The following is a 21,458-nucleotide window of genomic DNA, read 5'->3' on the forward strand; positions in this document are numbered from 1 at the left end:
GTAGCAATCGCAAGGTTTTAGAAGCTCAGAAGGGGGTGATTAAATCAATGAAAAGCGCTGGGATGGGCACCATTAATGCATATTCATATTTAGTAGAAGAAGATGGGGGATCTCAAAAATGTTGGATTTACAAAGACGGATTGCTATAATTTTGTAAGTAGAGACATAATGACCATGCTTAAAGCAGGAGATGCTCAAAGCTTGATCAATATGTTCAAGACAAAGCAAATTGAAGATCCCATGTTCTTCTACACTGTGCAAGTGGATCAAGATAATCGAATGACAAACTTTTTATGGAGAGACGGAAAGTCGAAAACCGATTTTGATTGCTTTGGTGACATAGTAATGTTTGATACCACCTACAGAACCAATAAATATAACATGATTTGTGCTCCTTTCGTTGGGGTTAACCAGCACTGGAAAAATGTGTTGTTCGGTTGTGCATTTTTGCTAGATGAAACAACTGCTTCGTTTATTTGGTTATTTGAGACATTCTTAGAAGCGATGGAAGGCAAAAAACCGAAGACTATTTTCATTGATCGATGTCAGGCAATGGCAAATGCAATTGAAAAGGTTTTCCCGGAGTCACGCCATCGGTTATGTTTGTGGCACATATCAAAGAATGCGACACATAATATTAGTTGTCTTTTACAAAAGTCTGATTTTGGTGAGCTTTTCCGAAAGTTTCTTTTCGGATGTGTGACAACAGATGAATTCGAGTCTACTTGGAATGAAATAATTACGAAGTTTACACCTTCAGGAAGCACATGGCTGGAGACACTTTATGAACTCCGTGAAAATGGTGTGCATTATTCAGTAAAGACACATTCTCTGCTGGAATACTATCTACACAAAGAAGTGAGAGCACAAACAATGTGTTTACCCACATGTCTACTAAAACAATAGCTCTTACTGAATTTGTCCATCATTATGACGTACAGGCAGAAAAAATGCGTTCAAGCGAATTGGAGGAGACCTTTCGTTGCAATAATGGAATACCTTCTAAGGCAGCAAAAAGTAGCGGATTTAAGAAGCAACCTGGTATGGTCTACACTCGAAAAATTTACAATCTGTTTGAGTCTGAGTTTATTGCTAGCTTGGCAGTGAAATGGGAGGAAGTTGGAAGTGATGGAACTGTACAGAAATTTGAGCTTAATGAGGAGGGCCATAAGAGAGTGTACACTGTCCAATTCAATTTTGATAATATGACCGTCTCTTGTAGTTGTCAGATGTATGAGTCTATGGGTTGGTTATGTCGCCATGCTTTGAGGGTATTAAATGTGAAACATATCACTAAAATTCCAGCACAATATATACTGAAGAGGTGGACAAAAGATGCAAAGAAAGGAGTAGAGACAAACATTATGCAACAACAAGTCAAAATGAAGTCTACAGTGACATTATGCAGGAATTCTTTAATACGAAAAGCTTACGGTATAATCAACAAGGGAGCAGAGACAAGTAATGGTAGCGACATTGCATTGCAAATGTTGATGGTAGCAGAAGAGTTAATTGAAAAATATATGGAGAAATTATCTTTGGAAGGAGATGTCAATGAAAGAATCAATAAGGGTTCAGATCCTAATACTTCCAGCGGTAGTGCTAACAAGGACGAAATTGTATCTAATGAACCGCCAATATTAAGCCCAACTGGAGTGTGGCCAAAAGGCATGAGCTTTGTTATATTATTATTTTCAAGCACTTAGCTTCCTAATTGAATTGTGTTGATAATTTTAGCCATTTCAGAGTGTGAGTTTCCCACTCACTAATGTTTACACTCCTTACACACTATATAATGAGGTAAGTTGAATTATAGTCTAAGTTAAAAATAAATGTTTTATGTTTTATGTTTTACTGTATTTTACTTCTAATCTTTTATTAGAATTTGACATGATACATATTTTTATCTCTTAGAATCCTACTTCTATGTTACCATTTCCTGCACTGAATTTAACATATCCAAATATGCATCAAGTGGGTAACTATAACATACAATTGAATTAGGTATAGATCGATCATATCTTTGGTGCATGTTAACATATAATTGATGATATGTGTATCCACTTCCTAATATTTTCTTTGTGATAACAGAATCCATCAGCAAGGATTGCTACAACCAATTTAAATAGTCAAATTCCTCAACATAGTCAGGTTTGAATGATATATCCATTTCTTAATACAAAATCTTTTATCTATTTATTATTAATAAAAGACTAATTGTAATGTAGGATTCACAGTCAAAAGAGTTGTGAGCAACATTCAAGAGAGAAGACATTTTGGTGCGTTGCTTGTGGAGAAAAAACCATCATGCAATAGTAGTTTGGGAAACTCTTTAGATTATGATTTAGATGTTGGAATGTAATGTTATACTATTTAAGTCTCAAAATATATTTTGCTAGAGTTCTAGTAATTTTCTGTTTGTTGGAGTGTAATATTCTATTGAGACGTGTTTATTGACACAAAAACTTGGCAAAATTATGAAAAGATGATGGGTTCAACCAATTATAACCAAATTTGCTTATATTGTGCTGATAGTGCACGCTTAATTTTATTTGATGGATCATTCAAATGATCAAACCAATTCTTACAAATGGCCAGTCCACAAACTTCTTTCCCATTGAATGTCAAAAACTATCTGTAATCATTCATAATTCAGTTCACAAACATATCTGGTAGAAATTATCATGTATTTCCACTATAATGAATATGAATGCTTACTGAGCAGGATTAAATACAATACAGAATGTATAAAGAATAAAATGTAGGAAATGAGCTTTTTACCTTCTTAAATCTTGAGACATGAACTATGCACAAGAGCTAGTGAGCAATTGATTGAACATAATCCACACTGAACTATTCATGATGGAGTAATTATTCTTTTTATAAGGATCAAATTCTCAATCTACGATCATAAATCAGACCCATAGAACTGTAATTGATTTCTTATAAAAAAAATTATTATTGCATCATTGATTTTCGACCTCTAATTTACTGACCAACCTATTTGCCTCTTTACCAAATTTGAAGTCTTGAAGTATTTGGGAGAGAACCCAGATGAGGAGAGGATACTGGGGTCGGGCAATGGTATATGAGGAAGAGGAAGAAGGCGACGAAGCAGAGGATGAGGAAGAAGATGCGGCTTATAAGATCATTATGAAAAAAGCTTCGACGATTAAAGATATTCGTCAAGAGAAAGAGGAAAGAAAAGAGGAAAGGGAGCAAGATGCTTTTACCAGGTGATCATCATCTTCTGCCATATTCATGTTTGTAGTGAGACAAAGAACTGAATGTAGGGTTTCCCCAGTGCTTAGATAAACTAAATAAATAACTAATGGGAGAACCAAAAAGCAACGGAGCTAACAGAATGGATGTTTTTTGCCGTTTAATTGGGTTTACTGCCTTTGTTTTTTACTCTGATGTGATGTGTCAGAAAGCAACACGTGGCGTTTTATTAGCGGTTTGGCAGACCACATGTCATTGTCTAATGGTCCTCCGGGAGGACCGAAAAATTTCTCTGACGCCATATTGTGGCACTTAAATATTTTCCTATGTGGATTATATACCATGTCATTAATCATTTACACGGCATTATGTATCACTATTGATTCGACCAATATGCTTCAATGGAAGAAAAATTAACTATGATATATAATAGAAACATGAAAATTATGGTCGAAGTTGAAAACTTGATTGTTCAAAAATAAAACTTTAATCTCATACGTACCAGACAATTGAAGGTTGTAGGGTTCTAAGTTAAGATTTTGTCACAACATGTATAGTGCTCAACGTAACAGATGAAAGTAATGATTGACTGGGAATGGGTTACAAAGTTCGTACTTATAGTAGCAAAACTGTTCCATAATAGCTATGCAATTAGAAGAAGCGATCATGGATTGGAGAACAGGAGAAGTGAAGTATGATATCGACAAGGCAATTGGATCTAATAGATATGACAGCATGATATGAAGAAAACATGAAAGCATTCTGATGATGAAGTTTGACGTGCTGTGATGATACCGAATTTCCAACATGATTAAGCGTATAACACTGACATACTATATGACATGTAACTAAGCTAGTAAGTAAACTAGCTCCAGCATCAGTAACGAGAAAGAGTTCTGGAAAAGTTCATATTCAAAGAATTCGAGCGAGAGGCGTTCAAGTAAATCGTGTGTTGGTACCAGAAGTACGTACTTAAGGCGCTGTTTAGTGAGTTCTCTGTCTTCTGCTACTTCAGGTTGGGGAACCTTCGTGAGACAGTCTTCTATATATTCGTAGTAGCTCTAGTAATTATGGAATGAAAATGAAGCTGGCATGGTCAGATTCGAAATGTCAATCCACTACATGCATGAGTAGTTTAAAATAAACTTTAATATAAATCGAGAGATCTAATTAGCTGATCAGAGGAAGTGAGGAAATATATATAAGCTTGAAATCTATACCATGCATGGATCTTTTTTTACTAATGTCGTTCATTCATCTTCGGCACTCGATCTTCTTCTTCGAATGATCGATGATCGATCAATTAGTCTAATATGTTCGATCCGTCTCACAAAATATATGTTTCTTCAATCGATATTATGCATGCCAATCGATCGACGACTCATATAGAGTATATAACCACCGGATAGCCGTCGACTTTTACAAGAAATCTGCTTATAGATCAATTTGATATAGGATAATTAAGAGATCTCATAGGGAAATTAGAGGAAGTGAAGAGACACACATAGGGCCGGGGCTGAAGCTATAGAAATAATAGAATTCTTGCATAAAAGGAGACATTAGAAACCTTTGTACGTATATACGTTATATATAGTCATAAAATATCACAACTATCATCGATCAATAATCACTTCTTCTACCAGCTAGTATGTATTAATGCAGAATCAGGAACAATTTAAGCACAATTCTTGCATTAATGGAGAGATTTGGTGATATGTTCATCGTGAAGATAAACTTAATCGTATATATGACATTCATTCGCTGACTAAATAGTAAATAGCCTACAAGAAAGTTTTAAGGGGAACTTACTTGCTCATATCCACTGCAGCTTCATCTTTACCGACACTTCACGATTTAATTCTCATAGAAATAGTAATAAACAAGTGCTATTTTAAATGAAATAAACAAGAGGGTCGACTTGATCAAAGATGGCATATGCATGGAGTTGAGTATTGCCATATATCCAGAGCAGTAGAGCTCCAAGGCCAGCTTCATCCATGGTGCATTTGGGTTTATGCGCCTGAAATTGACAATAGGGTACGACCATTAATTCATTATATAGATTGAGCGGAGGAGAAACATGTAGCGCGCCTCACGTACTTGCACCTTCCAAAACATGAAAACAACAATCAAATAAATAACCAGGACTCATAAGATTGACAGTTTCGGATATCATGCATATATGATCAACGGCAATATCAAAGTACTCTGATCGAGGTGACACAAGTGATAAACAAGCATTACAACTGCAAAGTATAGGCTATCAAGATTACAATGAATTAATGGTTTTGCAGCATATCACCAGAAGCACTTTGCTAATAAACAAGATTTGGAGTTAATACGTACATTTAAGTTTTCAAACTTAAGATCACCTATGTTGGATACTCAATTAAACTATGAGATTATTAAAGAGAAATTTTTTTTCGACTATAGTTATTAGTCATGCGTACACAACTTTCTTTCTCCATAAACCTAAAACAACTGAACATGCAATGGATATTGTCAGTGTATTAGACAGAAACATGAACATATATAATTGGATGCTTTGATTTGATGCGGTACGGTGTCTTTGTCATCGTTTGGATCGAGTTGGGAAATTGATTAGTACATTGTGCAGTGCTTATCCAAATTCACTGAGCAACTTTAGGCTAAATGTTAGCACAAGCATTAATCTGATTAAGACTAAAGACAAACTGATTAAGCTGTACAGAGGTCAATTATTTGTATATAACTTGAAAGAAAAGGACATCGATTTCTCGCATCATATCATGGTGAATAAAAAGAAAGGAACAGAAAAGTACTGTAAATTATTAAAATGTCAGATCAAGACAAAGTTGAGAGAAGATCTGGTGTTTATTGAGGTTTATTGATACAAATACATGAGATCTTAGTGATGGTTAATGCCAAGAACTCGATAGCACCAATCATTTCGTCTTTCCTACGTTATATTAATTATTCTACAGATAATATATAATCTGTACTTAATATAATAGTTCTGTATATGTATATTTCAATGATGATTCATGAGTGTATGACATTAACAGATGAAATGTAATTGATCCATTCATGGCGGGCATAAGATCGTGCAGAATCTCAAAAGGGCTACGAATACAAAAAAAGCAAACATGCATAATTGCATATGTTTCTAATGAGAATATAAAAATTCAAATCTTACCCACAAAATACCCCATGAGAGTGAATTTCATGAGAAATGAGAGAGAAGAAAAGAGATCATTTGTACCTCAGTATGTTTGTAATTTGTAAAAGAATTTTGACTACTATACTGAGATAATTAGCTTAAAGTTAAGTTGATTAGTACTTTAGTACCGTTATAATGTCTTTCTCATACAAAGCTAGCTAACAACTAGGTACGTGCAAAATTAGGGTTTAAATATACTTGGCATAGGGTTTGAAGTAGTATTCGATCTGAAGATCGAAATCTATACGTATTTAATTTTCCATCTTTTTTAACTGAAATGTATTTTTTTCTTATCATTCCAAAAACAGTTGTGGACTGAAAATTAAGTGAAAACAAAAACACAGGATCTAGTTACCTGAAAATTAAACAATAATTTTCTCATACCCAGATCAAGAACTTAATGTTTATAGCAAGCAAGTAGCGCATGAAATGAATTAATTACCATTAACTGTTGTGAGGTAGGTCGATTAAGATCGCTGCTGCATGGTGGTGAAGTTTGGATTACTAGTGTGATCATGGTTGGCCTTGATCAGATTCCTCTTCTTTTTCTTCTTCTTGTACGGAATCCCTCTTGCCTTGGCCTGAGAGTCTCTCACTTCACGCAGGTACACTCTGATAGCTCCACTTGCAAAGGGGTTTGTTTCAGGCAACCCACCATTCTCCTCATAAGCAGCTCTGAGGCGTCCGATCAGTGCATCTAGGCTGCCCCAAGCTTGCCTAAGCGGACAGGTGCAAGGTCCAGGAGGTTCAGGCTGCCCGAAGAACACACACCCTTGTAAGTGCACCTTGGTCTTCCCAAATTGATCCAAGTACCTCAGGAAATTTAGGACATGGTTGGAGTTGCTCTGCGAAAGAGCTACCGGGGGTCTCTGGTTCCTCAAGTACTGCCCGAAGGTGTTCCAATCCCTCCTCTTCTGTGACTCGTACCGGCTCAGCTGAGCCGGTGGCTGCTGCTTCTGCGTTTGATGAGGATCATCGCCAGAAGCAGAATTGTTAGCAGAAGAAGATGATGCTTCTACGACATCTTTTCCTTTGTTGCTCGACATGATTATTGGAAGAGCGAAGCTGCAAAGGAATTTGTTGGGGGGGGGGGGGGGAGAGAGGAAAACAAAATTTGAGTGGAAGAAGAAGAAAAAAAAGAAAAGAAAAAAATAATATTTGGAGATCACATCAAGGGGGCTATGGCTAGTGAGGAGACATGGTATGGGACCAATGAAAGTGCTTTAGCTCTTCTTTTTCTTCCTCTCTCAAATTATTTTCTTGCTTTAATGGTACAATTAGATAGTGTTAATAGTATTATATTATTTTTCCAAATCTTTTATTATTGTGCTTCCATCATCAAAGCAATCATTATCAACTATATTAGCGTAATTAGTACTATGGTCCATTGCCTCAGGACTAGGTAATTAACCCGAGTTAGACCAGTGGGTTTAGGCGTTTAGCATTTGCAGTTAATCTAGCCAGAGTCCAGATTAGTGAGATTACTCATTTCACTATTAGTCTAGGTGAGTCTAGTTATATATCTTACAGGATCACTTATATTATATTTTTCTAAGAAGAATTGACATTAAATCTTATGCAAATAACAAATGAATGATTTTATCTGGTACCTCGCAGAATGAATATTATTGTTCACCATATGATGCGCTAATAACACATTATAATTCGGAAGCTTCGATATCCAACTGACATATATGGCCAAAAAATAAACATGTCGCAGAAAATTGAAAGAAAAGACAATTGTGATCGAAATGCAACATCACTCTCACTTGAGCAACTAAAGATACATGTATATAAGAAAAACCAGCTAGTGTAAAATCAATTTCACCTTACATCTTGTTTATAAACTATATCTTGTTGAATTGCTTGCCAACACGTTTTGTTATCATTTATTTGGGTGAGAGATCCAAATTAATTTAATTCCAAGGGATTGGTTCCTTTTGAATGCTACACAAACAAAAACCAATAACTCAAATTAAATTCCAAGTCCTACCTAGTCTCCAGCATCGTTTGAACATTTGATTTTTGACTTTTTTGTAGGTGGAGGGTGAGATTATAAACAGTATATAAGATGAGCTGGTTGACCCTCAAAGATTTTCCATTATATCAAAAGTATTAAATAAAAAATAATAATGATCATTACCAACTTGATTTAAGAATTTTAAATGCTCAACAATATATAATTAAAATTTCCCCTACCATCAAGCTGAGCCATCCGTGTCATCAAGCTGAGGTTTCGGTGGCTTGTGGAGGAGGTCCTGTCACTAAAAGAAATTTCTTTCTTATAAATAGGAAAACCATCACCACTGCCAATAATGCTTAGTGATCATACTTATAAATAATATCTGAAATGTACTAGTGTCTGTGTTGGTGATGTTTTTGTTGTTTCCCTTATCCTTTTTGCCTTTTATCACAAACTAAGATATGGGCCAAATGGTACCAAATGCAATGCCTCGGGGCTATGTTTCGTGTCAATTTCTGTTCTAGCTAGCTTTCAAATTTTTGAGAAGACATAAGCGAGGCCCGGTGATTTTGTTGTTGTTTGGTATGGTATGTACATGATTCTGCCGATAAAAGCCAATTGATATTGAACAATGGAACTATATAATTTCACTGATAAGAAGAACAAGGTCTTACTTTGGTGTTATGTGGTTGTACATTCTACCTATTGATAATGAACATCAGGGGCCACAACAGACACCGGCACTTGTTTTGAGCAATTCATGTCAATTTGAAGAAGATCACCAAAACTTTGAAGAAATTTGTAAAACTTCTACGTCGGATGCCGAGAGCTACAATCCTAAGGAAACAAATCACATGATCTACTGATACGTTGTTAGTGATGTTTTTGTTGCTTCCCTTGACCTTCATTCGTTTCATTTTATCATGAAATCGTAATGGGCCAAAGTCTTTTTCCAGGGAACTTAGGCCTTAGGGTGGACATTTCAACAACAAATAATGCACCGATTCAGGATAGTACAACAAGCATCAAAATAATTTTGCAGTTAACTGTCATGAAGAAAATTTGCTTGCTATAAGCCCAAAACACATATTTTTTTTTAAAATATAATTTCAAATTAGGCTACTAGTGAGAAAGTGTTATAAATTATGATCAAGTGATTTGTTCATGTATTATTCTAATCCTCGAGTTGGATGAAAAAAAAAAGAGGAAGAAGAAGATGATGCTGGTCTACGACAGTAAGAGAAACTTGTTGATCTTATTAGGGGATGTATTGTCTATGAAATTAGTAGGAATTTTAAAAGAATTATGGAATTCAAAAGTCTAGGTGTATTCAATACAAATTTTTAATTATCCATACAAGTATATGTGTATTCAATTAGGATTTTATAAAATCATTATAAAATCTATGAGAGTTTGGAGGTATTCAATCAAGACTTTTCAAAATGAATAGAAATATGTGAGTATTCAAAATATCATTCATACTTATGAAATTATAAACTCATGGACTTTATATGACGATGAAAGAAGTACGTAAGAAAAAAAAGATTAAATTTGAAGAGTTTCTCTTAATTTCTTACAAATTATTGAGATTCTCTAATTTCTTTAGACACAACCAATAAATTTGGCGAGAATAAATGTAATACCCAGTTTCTTTTCATAGCAAAAGTTTATTATATTAATTAAATTAAGGAATATATATACTTATCGATTTAAAAAAAAAGGAAGTCGGTTTCAACCGACATAGGATTAGAGATAAAAACGAAAGGATTGACAACTTCCTCTCTCTCTCTCTCTCTCTCTCTCTCTCTCTCTCTCTCTCTCTCTCTCTCTCTCTCTCTCTCTCTCTCTCTCTCTCTCTCTCCCCCTATAAAATTTATTGTCGAGCACTACCGCCATGGACGGCGTTGTTATATGGGGGAACCGGTCTACAAGACCATGCCCAAAAGCTTTCTTATCTTCTACTCTATAAAACCCCTCCCCGATTTCAGTGCTTGGTGTGTTTGGAATTATTTGTCTTGATTTATTTTGGGTGGGGATGTCACAATAAAAATTGTTCAATAGAAAAATTTATTAGCATGTATTAAGTCTCCATTTAATAGCACACACAAGGTGTTAGAGAACCAATGCCGACCTAGATGCCTAAGGTGCACTCGGGAGTGAAACAAATTATCACAAAATCGTGGATAGTGAAGCAAACGAAAGCGAAGCTTGTAATTTACAAACATGGTATATGCACATTAATCACTTACCATACCTTATTTTTTTAACTAACAAAAAAGAAAGTTTTAATTTTTTTATGAGTACTAAAAATACGTAGAAGTCGATTAGTAAAAATATGTAGAAGTCGATTAATATGAATTTTGTGGATTTCATGAATCAATATAAATCTGTAGAAATAAGTTAAAAATCTGTGGTTGAAGTCAGTAATTTTAAGAATTTTATGAAAGTCTGTGAACTTTTAAAGGAACCCGTAGGTTTTCTAAAAAGTCTGTCAATAAAAATAAGTTAACACAAATCCAAATACATGCATGGTATGCACATTAATCACTTACCATACCTTTAAGGATCGAGATTACGCTTGCCGGATAAGGGCTTTGTTGCTCCGAGGTTTTATCCTCGTAGGCAAAGTGAATGCTCAAAGGGGGGTTGCCTTTGACTACCAATGTGGTTCGATCTATGTGGAGACTCTCACTCCCGGTAGATCTGCAGGTTAGAGGTGATAGTTTCTTGTTCACTTTTGCCCATGAAAGAAATTTAAAGAGAGTAAAGAAGTGTGGTTCATTCATGGTGTTATCATCAACGAGTGGCAATTCTGATCAATGACTCCAACAACTCCTCTGATGGCCGTCCCATTGGATTTTGTTTAGATATGGGTGGAAGTTTTTTAATTCATCGATTGCCTCCAACTTTCATGACTGCAACAACAATCCGGCTCGTGGGAAAGAGTCGAAAGACTAAAGGTTTTGTGCTTCAAATCGATCATGGTGTCATTAATCGTGGAATTCACTAGAGCTCGGATATCACTGCCTTTAATGAACCGGTTCAAGTGGAAAGGACACTAAGGGTTTCCCTAACAACATCATCTATGTAAGTGACCTACGTAGAAGTAGTCGTTGTCTTGTGTGCACAATGATCAATCATGGAGGTCGGCTTTCGTTGCCAACATGAGGAAGAGGTGTCGACAGTGGTAGTATCCTTCTTTAGTGAAAATTGCAGAGGTGTGGCATCAGAGAGAGGAGGACGAAGACGAAGGAAAAGAAGTCCAAACACTGCAGTTTGGCTTCAACTGCGTTCTAGTTAGACCAGAAGAACTTAGGGGTTGATGTTTGTTATGATGGCATGCTTGGGATTGGAAATCTCCCAAGAAACAAGGTCGACCTCATGGGAACCAGTCAAGGCTCCCAGGTCGGCAGGTGATGATGGTGCCGTCGCATTGGCATGTCAAAGGCTGCAGAGATTAGAAGCTCGATCGATCGGGGCAGGCTAGTGCAAAAGAGAGGGAGGAAAAACGACGTCGTTTTATGTCTTTTAGCGTCGTTAGCACAGAGCTAAATTCCCCGCCCTACTTTCTTTCCCAACTCCAACCACTGCAACTGCTAATCTCTAATCCAAATTTGAAGCCGCAGCTCAAACTTCAACCCTGTCCAGATTACTTCCCTGATCGCCACTTGGCATAGAGACCCTCTTCAATTCTTCAACCACCTCTGTTTCGTTAAGTATCTCCGATCTTCTTCTCGTACGTTCATATTCTCTGTTTTCGGTATCTGCTTAATATTGTGGTATCTGATTCAACTTTCGCGTTAATTCAAAGCCCAAACGATAATATCAATATAATCAATTGGGTTTCTGAGATTGAAACATGAAGTGCCATACTTTATTATTATTAATATTTTTAATTTGTGTTTAATGTATGTGTTTGTGCAAACAATGTGCTTCATTTGGTTACTATAAGATGTTAAAGTATGGTTCTTTGTAGCAAACAAATTGGTCTGAGTAGTGAGTATTAGGCTCACTCTTGTCCTGGGTTTTGGGTTTTGAATAGGCTGAAATTTGTTGCAGCTCATTTTGTTATCATGTAAAGTGAATGTAACTATAGTTGATATAGGCTGAAGTTTCCTTTGATTTTGAATAGAATTGAACTTTGGGTTTACTGATAGATTGATCAGAATGTCTGAGGTGCTCTGTACAAAGTGTTAATGTCTTGTATCTCTGCAGTGTTAGATTGAAATGACAGAACCAATCTTTGATGAGACAAAAGATGTAGAAGAAAGAAAGGAGCTAGAAGTGGAAGACCCGGAGCTGTATAGGCTTCTGGTACCCAATGCCGAATACCTTCCACTCATCCCTACCTCAGCTATCGAATCCAACTTTGTTTCTTATTTTGCTCCAGGTGCTTACTCAATGTTGTATCTTTCATATATTTGTAGCATACCTTATTTGATTAACAACAGCACACGTATATTCGGCAGTATAACTCTTCTTTGTGTTTCCAGATTTTATGAAACCAGGCCATGACCAATATGTTTATCGCCATCCCAATGGGTAAAAATCTTCAACTTTTCATATAACCTGTTCTTTTGTGCTTGTTTTTCAATGTTTGATTGAAGAAGTTTGATCAGTTTCTTGAAATACTGTTCTATATATCAGGTTGTGTGTGATTGGTTTGGCTGCAACACATGTGTCTTTTAAAGAAGAAGGGGGTGTCACAGCTATTGATTTCAATGTTGGAAAATCAGATCGTAGTGGGCTTAAGGTTACTGGAAAGCGCAAGAAGGTATATTATTTAACCTCTTTGTTTTACTATCTCTCGAATTAGAGCTCGTAGAATATGTCAGAAAATAAAAGTAGAAGGAAAATTTCTATATTGCTGTACTTGTTTCCATTAGCTTTATATCATACTTCCTAATTCTAAACTAATAGATCAAACATTGAAACTGATGTAACTAATAGATCAAGCGGATGTGGCGTAGTTTATTGTGATTTTGTAACATGAAAATAAAATTTATGCAGAATGCCCAGCACTTGGAGTCCAACTCAGCTTTGTGTAAAGTATGCACCAAGGATGCAACCTATATTGTGAGGTAGATATATTTTCTCCCAATGCCTTATTCTTCTGCAGTTTGCAATATTCTTCATCTACCTTCGTTTCATGTATGAGGCTTGAATTTCTAGTTTGCTTTTGAAGGTGTTGTGTAAAAGGCTCTCTATTGGAAGTGAATGATAGATTAATCAAGCAGCCAGAATTGCTAAATACAGCGGTAAGAACCAGACAATACCCTTACTTTGTAAGTTGCCAGCTTTTGTGTAATATATAGATCTTGGGAGTGTTATAATTGAATGAATTCATTTAACGTACTCAGCCTTATTTCTTCTTTTTGATATTAACTATTTCAAGGTTCCCAGATGATCATAGAGGAAATAATATCAAGTTTATCTGGAAACTAGCCGATAGTGGTTTGACAAAGGTTCAGAACTGCTAGCATTGATATAAACTCAGGGAAATTGATATGTATATAGTATATACAAAAGATATAAACTCAAGGAAAATGATATGCAGGCAAAGGTCTTATACAGTAAGAACTGCTTACTTATGGCATATGAAGGGTTGGGGTGACCGATTTTATTGGTATGGTTTCTCAAAAGCTTAGTGTGGCATTGTAGATGGTCTAGGTGGGCTTGGTGGTACTCCGGGAACTCCGATGTATGGAATTGAAAATACTTTAGAACCATGCTTGGCTTTAAATAAAATATTGCTTTTATAATGTGGAGATATATGGAGATACCAGAATATTTGCTGCCTGTTTGCTCATTTTTCATTCATATTTCTCTCCTTTTCAGGCAGATAGAGAAGGATATATTGCCATCATCATGCCAAAACCAGCAGATTGGCTCAAAATAAAGGATTCCTTGTTGGGTCTTGAAGAGTACAAAAAGCTGAGAGAAGTTCTTTAACATGATGTTAAGTTGGCAAATCGTGTTCGGTTGACATAGATCCTGGAAAAATAGGAGAAAAGAGAGGCGAAATTTGTAGTCTGCTGGTGCTGACTCACCATGTTACTCACAAGCGACAAAGCTTGATATGTTGACGCTTTTTTTTTTATTACAAAATGGTATGTCTTCTCCCTGTTCTTGTATCATGTAAAACCATTTTATTTCAAATTGTTCAAAAATAATGATTGTTGAAGAAATTACAATAAGGTGATTTTAAACATTTGACTGGTACAGAATTTATGTGGCTGCGTTAGTTTAATAGCATCCTTAATTTTTATCTCCTGTTCACGTTGAACACCCTTTAATTTGTTTTATAGATTGTTAAAAGGAAGTAATGAACAGTAAAAAAACCTCCAAGTTTCACTGAAACCTAAAACTGCTTACAGATAAAAGAAGAAAAATTGTGAAGATAATTATTTAAGTAGTGTATGCGCTTTATAGATGACATCTAGGATAAAGAGAACTAAAAAAACCACACATTCACTATCCTGCAGATTCAAATAGGTAGCTATCACATAAACTTTCATTCTTGAGAAGCATATACTCAGCAACATTTCTAGATTCCATACTTGATGTAACCAACCGAAGTATTCACCTCCTTAATAAGAGTCCCAAGCACTGGTGCTAGCAGACACTTTGAGCTGGTTTCCCTGTAAAAGAACCCTAAACACTTGCAATCTTTATCACACTTGGCTCTACATTCTTCAACCTTTATTGGTCCATCTCCACCGTCCAAATAGGGACTCAAAAAGTGCTCAACAGCTCCAATCTTATAGTAGTTTGCCTTTGCTCCGCTCTTACATGCTGCCAACTTCGGTGGCGCGCATGCCTTGCTCCAACCTAGAAGCCCTTTTGGACTTGGGCATGCCACGCACATGCCTTTGCTACAGTACCCATAAGATCCACATTTTGATGGCAATGCACATTCCCTGACGAAATAACTGGAAAAGAATGAGAAACTCTCATCCCACTTCTGGTCGCTGACTTCGTTGTAGTAAGTATAGGCCTTGAGACTGCCGTCTGATCCAAGTCTTAAGAATGAGTACTTGGCATCATAGCGGAGCTGGTTGAGGATGAGACTCTGAGAACTGCCAATAGGACGGGTTTGTAGGAGGCGGCGGCGGTTTTGTGGTTGAGCTTCAGGGTCTGGGTTCCCGTTGAGCACAAGCTCGTACGCTATGACATCATCAAAACCAATTGTAGTGTCAAAGCCAAATGTTACATTGGTTCCGAAGTTAGTTTCTGTCCAGCCACCATATGTAAGAAGCTGGCCGGAGTTATTCAAGTACATAGTGAAACCACTTCGATCAAGAATAAGACTGTATGTTCCATCAGAGCCATCCGCGTCGGATTTTCTACTGATAAGCTTGTTATGACCAGTAATGTTTTTGATCGACTGCCCCACTAGAAGAGTATCATGAGGGTAGTCAAAGCTTTGCCATACAAATCTTCCATTCTTGTCGTGAAGAACCAAGTTACCATTTGGAAGCAGCTTTATTCCCGTGACACCTTTGTTGGCCGTGTTTGTTTGCCAAGAAACAGTCCCATCTGCGTCGGCGAGGATCAAGTTCCCATCCCGGCCAAGAGAGAGGGTGGCCTTCTCGCGCACTGGGTGGTTCCGGTTTGCATCCCAGACCCACCGCATGAGGCCCTCATCATTGGGAACCCCCATTCTTATGGCAAATATGTAAGAGTCCGGGGTAGTGTTGTAGAAGCATAGTCTGAAGGGATGTGTATAGAAGGTCTGAGCTTTAGTTTGGATCACTCGGTAGCTACCTCCGAACTCGACTATCCGGTCTCCAAGCTCTCCTTGGTTGACAAAGATGAATGTTTGGTTTGCAGTGACTTGGGCTTGGGAGGGAGTGGCAAAGAAGCAGCAGTAGAGAAGGAAGAGAAGTAGGAGACAAGGTGCATGAGAAACTATGGTTGCCATTTGGTGGTTTGTGCTATTTGCTGGTGTATCCTCTGGAGATATATAAGCTGATTGCAGTGGGGGAGAACTAAATTTAAATTGTTCTCAGTTTTGCATTACAAAATGATGTGCCAGCATTTCCTGTTTCAAATTTACCTTCTTTACTTTTAACACGATGCTATTGCACCTAGCACCGACGCATAATAATATCTACATTCCTGAAGAGTCGTATAGAAGGAGAAGTATTGAACGTTTGAAGAGTCAAGAAAGGAGGATTTGGTGTCCTCCAGCCTAAACACATCAATGATACAGGACCATCTTATCCGCTATTCTCTGCCAAATTAAGTTAGGGCAACCTTTGGACAAGGGTCTTGTATCATATGGTCTTCTAGAGATTCGAACACTTGGCTCTTCTCGTGGATGCTCTCTAATGTTTGCTTTGCACTCTGGAAAGTCCACAGTGACGGGCTTGACCACTCTGCTCCTGCATTAATCTTCTCATCAACCCCAGAGCTATGTGGACTAGTGGCTGAAAACTTTAAGGCAGAGACTGTTTCCAAGTGTATAATTAAGTTGGCTACCTTGTTCATTGATGATTCGTCCCCAAGTTGCTATACAGATACAGTATCAGAGAACTTGTTGGTTGAGTTCTAGAGTTTCAATGGTCTAAGCCTGTAAGATATAAATAGAGTTTAAACTACGTTACAAACTAAACAGCTTCTACATTCACCATGTCCTTGTTCTTTCTATTCCTTTTCTCACTCTTTGCTTTCGTTGCTCAAGCTCAGATTCCCGCAAATGAAACTTTCGAATATGTCAATTCAGGAGAATTCGGCCCTTATATACAAGAATACGATGCATCCTATCGTGTGTTAGATCTCTTTACCTCCCCTTTTCAGCTTCTTTTCTACAACACCACTCCCAACGATTTCACTCTTGCTCTGCGCATGGGTTTGAGGAGATCTGAATCAAGCTATCATTGGGTTTGGGAGGCCAACCGGGGAAACCCAGTTGGCGAAAACGCAACCTTCACTCTTGGAACCAATGGAAACATTGTCTTGGCCGATGGTGATGGTCGGGTGGCTTGGCAAAGCAACACTGCGAACAAAGGGGCGGTACACTTCGAGTTGCTTTCAACCGGAAACATGGTTCTTTACAACTCAAAGGGCAAGCCTATTTGGCAAAGCTTCGACTCCCCTACAGACACTCTTGTAGTAGGTCAATCACTCGGTGCCGGAGCTGCAAGCAAGCTAGTGAGTCGAGCCTCCGAGACTGAAAACAAAGACGGGACTTATAGCTTGGTGTTGGAGCCAAAAGGTTTAGCTCTGTACTACAACAGCAAGAACTCTCCAAAGCCATTACTCTACTACACAACCTCGAAAAGGTTTGGTTTACCAAAGGGTTCATCATTACACCGCATTACACTGAACGCTGCTGCGGTAGAAGAGGGTCATGCTTATGACCTATCCTTGGAATACCAACTGGGAAACTCTACCTCCAGTGGAAATCTCATTCTAGCTCGACCAAAATACAATAGCACATCGACATGCCTTAGGCTTGGAATTGATGGAAATCTCAATCTTTACACTTACGACAAGAACTTGCGTTATGGTGCGTGGGAGACGACATTCACTCTCTTTGATAAAGAGTCGGGAGTATCTGAAAACGGGTGCGAATTGCCAGAGCGATGTGGGAAGTTCGGTCTCTGTGAGAATAACCAATGTGTTGGTTGCCCATCGTCTAAGGGAATTCTGGGTTGGAGTGAGAGCTGTGAGCCTGAGAAGCTTACGTCTTGTGGGTCAAAGAGCTTCCGCTACTACAAAATTGAAGGGGTTGATCACTTCTTGAGCAAGTACACTAGTGGGGAGGCTTTGAAGGAGCTTGATTGTTCCAACAAGTGTGCCTTGGATTGCAAGTGTCTGGGTTTCTTTTACAACAGAGATGAATCAAGGTGCTGGATTGCTCATGAATTGAAGACTTTGACCAAAGTTGACAAATCCAGTCATGTTGGTTTCATCAAGGCACCTAATCGTTGATCGGTGGCCTCTATCATCTGAGGCTTACCTTTATCTTTTCATGGTGGGATATATTTACATCGCAAGCACTTAAAATTGGAGCAATAACTAGTGCATCTTCTGCACAATTGTTCAGTTTTATTTTTGATCAGTGAATACTGAATAAGCTACTTTCCTGTAGCGCTTACTGTTATATCACAAAACTCTACGCATTATAATTAACCACGTACATGTTAGTATTTACTTTTGAGTTTTGACAATCCCAAATTTACGATTAAGATCTATTCCTAAACACGACATTAATTACCACAACCTACTGCTGCAACATATATCATCTTATCCGAGAAGCCACAGCCGAACACTTCAACATTAATTTGAAGAAAATAACATCGATCATTTTCAAGCGTACGTTCCAGAAGCGTGATACATCACTCTCGGCCAGTTGACATGCATGCACCTTTCAGAAGAAACCCTAGCCTAGTGCTGCAATTTATCCATCTGTTTCCGTAATTGCTGCAACAGCTAGCTAGCTGGCAGCTGGTCCAACACATCTATCAATTCCTGTTCGCCCAGTCTTAAGTCACTGATTAGCATCATTCCCCCATGTTTGAATATCACATTTCCAAGTTGCCACGTACAGCCGTAGCTAGATAGAGATCGATCGATATCAAATAATTGACGAAGGTTCTGTGATTGCTAAGTATGGTCAATATGGTGCTTTCATCTTCCCTACTGACGTCGATTCATTCGTTTAGATAATAATGCTCGATCAATCATACAGTTAATTAGTATTTTAGCTGCCAAGTCCGAAGACTTTACTCGCTTGTGCACAGTGCAAGGATCGAGTTGACGGGATGAGAGTTAAAACTTAAAAGAGAACGAAGTAAGATCCCAAAGGTTCTTAACAGCTGACTTGACGTGCTCATTTCATCCCAAAGGAGGTGAGACCGTCAGTATAGCCGGAATCACTCTTTTCCTTCTAATTTCTAAATGCCCTATTTCTTTTGTCTTGAAAACAAAAACAAAAATAAAAGAAGGCGATGAAACGAGGTCGTTTTATGTCCACCTTATAAACCCCGCCCTACTTTTCTTCCCCAACTTAACATAAATCTCCAACTGCTACTTTGAACTTTGAAGCCGCAGCAGCCGATCGACACTGAGCTCAGACTTGGCCCCTTTTCAAATTACTTCCTTGATCACCACTTCTCGTAGAGACCCTCTTCAATTCTTTGACCATCTTTATCTCGTTATATTTCTGCATTCTCATTCTTGTAAGTTTACATTTTCCAGTCTTTCTCTAATTTTTATCTATGCCTAAAATTTTGCTACCTGATTCAACTTTGCCCTTGGTTTAAAGCTAATAAGTAACTGGGTTTTCTGAGATTTGATGTAAAGTCCCAATTTTTTTTTTAAATTTCTAAGTTTCAGTTGAATGTATCATGTATGCATTAATGTGCTTGAATTAGTAACAAATGGATGGATAAGTAGGGTTCTTTGAAGCAAACGAATCAGTCTGAGTATTCAGGATTCACTGTTGGTATGGGTTGTGGGTTTTGGTTTCTGCATGCTGAGTTACAAGGGTGAAACTTGTTGTACCTCGTTTTGTTACCAACTATGTAAACTGAATGCAACTCTACTTTGATGTACCCTGCTACACTTAAATTATAACAATGCACGCCGTAGCCGTAAGATAGCTGTGCTCTACAATAGAATTGAATTTGGGTTTACCATTTACCAGTCGGTGGTACAAAGTTTTAATGTCTCATTTCTCTGTAATGCTAGTTTGCAATGACAGAACAAATCTCTGATGAAACAAATAATGTAGAAGAAATAAAGGAACAAGCAAGAAATGGAAGACGGAAGCTGTATAGGCTTTTGGTACCCAATGCTGAAGATCTTTCTCTCATCCCTACCTCAGCTATTGAATCTAACTTTGTTCCAGGTGCTTACTCATTGTTCGTTATTGTTTATTTTTTATTTTCATATATGTGTATGACGCTTATTTTGTTGACAGCAGCAGACTTATATTCTTGAAAAAATAACATGTACATTTCATTTCCAGGTTTTATGAAACAAGGTAATGATCAATATGTTTATCTCCATCTCAATGGGTAACAATGCAAAACCTTATGTATTGTTTGTTCTTTTGTGCTTGTTTGTTAATGTTAAAATGAAAAAATTCGATCATTCTTCTGAATTACTGTTTTATATATCAGGTTGTGTGTCATTGATTTGGATGCAACACGTGAGGGCTACCTAATGATTTCAATGTTCGAAAATCAGATTGCAGTGGATTTAAGGTTACTGAAAAGCGCATGAAGGTACTATCTTTCTCTAATCTCAGCATTAGCTTCATGTCAAACTTGTTTATCCTTCCAATTTAAGTAGCTAATATTGTAATTGTAGACTAGAACATGTGGATGTGGCGTAGTGTATTGTGATTTTGTAACATAGAAATAATGTTAAATGTAGAATGTCCAGCACTTGGGGTCCAACTCAGCTGTAAAATTTGCACTGTGGATGCAACATATATCGTGCGGTAGAAATATTTTCTGCCAATGCTTTGTTCTTCAGCAGTTTCAATATCCTCCATCTACCTTCTTTTCATATATGTGGTTTGAACTTGTATTCTTGTAGTTGCTTCTGAAGGTGTTGTATAAAAGACTCTTTTGGAAGTGAATGATAGACTAATCAAGCAGCCAAAATTTCTTAATAAATGGTAAGAACCCTTTGATAGCCTTATATCATAAGTTGCCAGCTTTTGTGTATTACATAGACCCAAATTTGGTAATCTTTGATTGAACCTATTCAACCAAGCTACGCTCAGTTTTGTTTCTTTTATTTGACGTTGACTACTCAAAACCGAAGAATCCAGATGAAAGGTTAGAAATGACCGATTGTATTGGGTTGGCTTCTAAAAGCTCAGTGTGGTAGTGGTGGTCGATGGTCTGGGTAGGCTTGGTCTTACTTGGGGGAACTTTTCTTTTTAGAAGAAACAAATAAGTGTTAATTGGGAAATTGGACTTATGGGATTGAAAAGATTTGAGACGTATGATCGACTTTTAATATGATATTGATTTTCTAACTTAGAGACACCAGAACTATTTGTTGCTCCGTTGCTTATTATTCATTTTTATTCCTATCTTCCCAGGCAGA

The 21,458-nt window shown here is 37.3% G+C and overlaps 5 protein-coding genes and 1 long non-coding RNA gene across 7 annotated transcripts; 4 read left to right on the top strand and 2 right to left on the bottom strand.

Moving 5' to 3' along the window:
- The first annotated feature begins 168 nt into the window (after positions 1–168).
- On the top strand, positions 169–3,240 carry LOC126787042 (protein FAR1-RELATED SEQUENCE 3-like). Its single transcript, XM_050512980.1, has 6 exons — positions 169–858; positions 942–1,619; positions 1,738–1,800; positions 1,915–1,974; positions 2,092–2,151; positions 3,046–3,240. The coding sequence occupies exons 1-6, from the start codon at positions 169–171 to the stop codon at positions 3,238–3,240; spliced, it is 1,746 nt and encodes a 581-aa protein (XP_050368937.1).
- Positions 3,241–4,888: 1,648 nt separating this feature from the next.
- Positions 4,889–7,495, bottom strand: LOC126786288 (protein LIGHT-DEPENDENT SHORT HYPOCOTYLS 10-like). 2 transcript variants are annotated; one of them, XM_050512059.1, is made up of 2 exons: positions 6,864–7,495; positions 4,889–5,242 (listed from the first exon to the last, which is right to left on the bottom strand). In XM_050512059.1, exon 1 carries the CDS (start codon positions 7,465–7,467, stop codon positions 6,889–6,891), a length of 579 nt encoding a protein of 192 aa, XP_050368016.1. In that variant the 5' UTR covers positions 7,468–7,495; the 3' UTR covers positions 4,889–5,242; positions 6,864–6,888. The 2 variants fall into 2 exon arrangements, with proteins under 2 accessions (XP_050368016.1, XP_050368017.1); XM_050512060.1 differs by having other exon boundaries at positions 4,889–5,328.
- A 4,458-nt stretch (positions 7,496–11,953) lies between these two features.
- LOC126786287 (uncharacterized) lies at positions 11,954–14,616 on the top strand. Its single transcript, XM_050512058.1, has 7 exons — positions 11,954–12,120; positions 12,600–12,774; positions 12,878–12,926; positions 13,032–13,158; positions 13,395–13,465; positions 13,570–13,642; positions 14,223–14,616. The coding sequence occupies exons 2-7, from the start codon at positions 12,612–12,614 to the stop codon at positions 14,334–14,336; spliced, it is 597 nt and encodes a 198-aa protein (XP_050368015.1). The 5' UTR covers positions 11,954–12,120; positions 12,600–12,611; the 3' UTR covers positions 14,337–14,616.
- Positions 14,617–14,680: 64 nt separating this feature from the next.
- LOC126786272 (EP1-like glycoprotein 2) lies at positions 14,681–16,340 on the bottom strand. The gene has a single exon (XM_050512045.1). It carries the CDS (start codon positions 16,306–16,308, stop codon positions 14,932–14,934), a length of 1,377 nt encoding a protein of 458 aa, XP_050368002.1. The 5' UTR covers positions 16,309–16,340; the 3' UTR covers positions 14,681–14,931.
- Positions 16,341–16,823: 483 nt separating this feature from the next.
- Positions 16,824–18,548, top strand: LOC126786277 (epidermis-specific secreted glycoprotein EP1-like). The gene has a single exon (XM_050512049.1). It carries the CDS (start codon positions 17,019–17,021, stop codon positions 18,321–18,323), a length of 1,305 nt encoding a protein of 434 aa, XP_050368006.1. The 5' UTR covers positions 16,824–17,018; the 3' UTR covers positions 18,324–18,548.
- An 879-nt stretch (positions 18,549–19,427) lies between these two features.
- On the top strand, positions 19,428–20,625 carry LOC126786294 (uncharacterized). Its single transcript, XR_007671185.1, has 4 exons — positions 19,428–19,573; positions 20,085–20,244; positions 20,365–20,413; positions 20,519–20,625. It is a non-coding gene; the product is annotated as an uncharacterized LOC126786294 (long non-coding RNA).
- Positions 20,626–21,458: the final 833 nt, after the last annotated feature.

The sequence above is a fragment of the Argentina anserina genome, chromosome 3 (assembly GCF_933775445.1).
Source record: "Argentina anserina chromosome 3, drPotAnse1.1, whole genome shotgun sequence".
Taxonomy (NCBI): domain Eukaryota; kingdom Viridiplantae; phylum Streptophyta; class Magnoliopsida; order Rosales; family Rosaceae; genus Argentina; species Argentina anserina.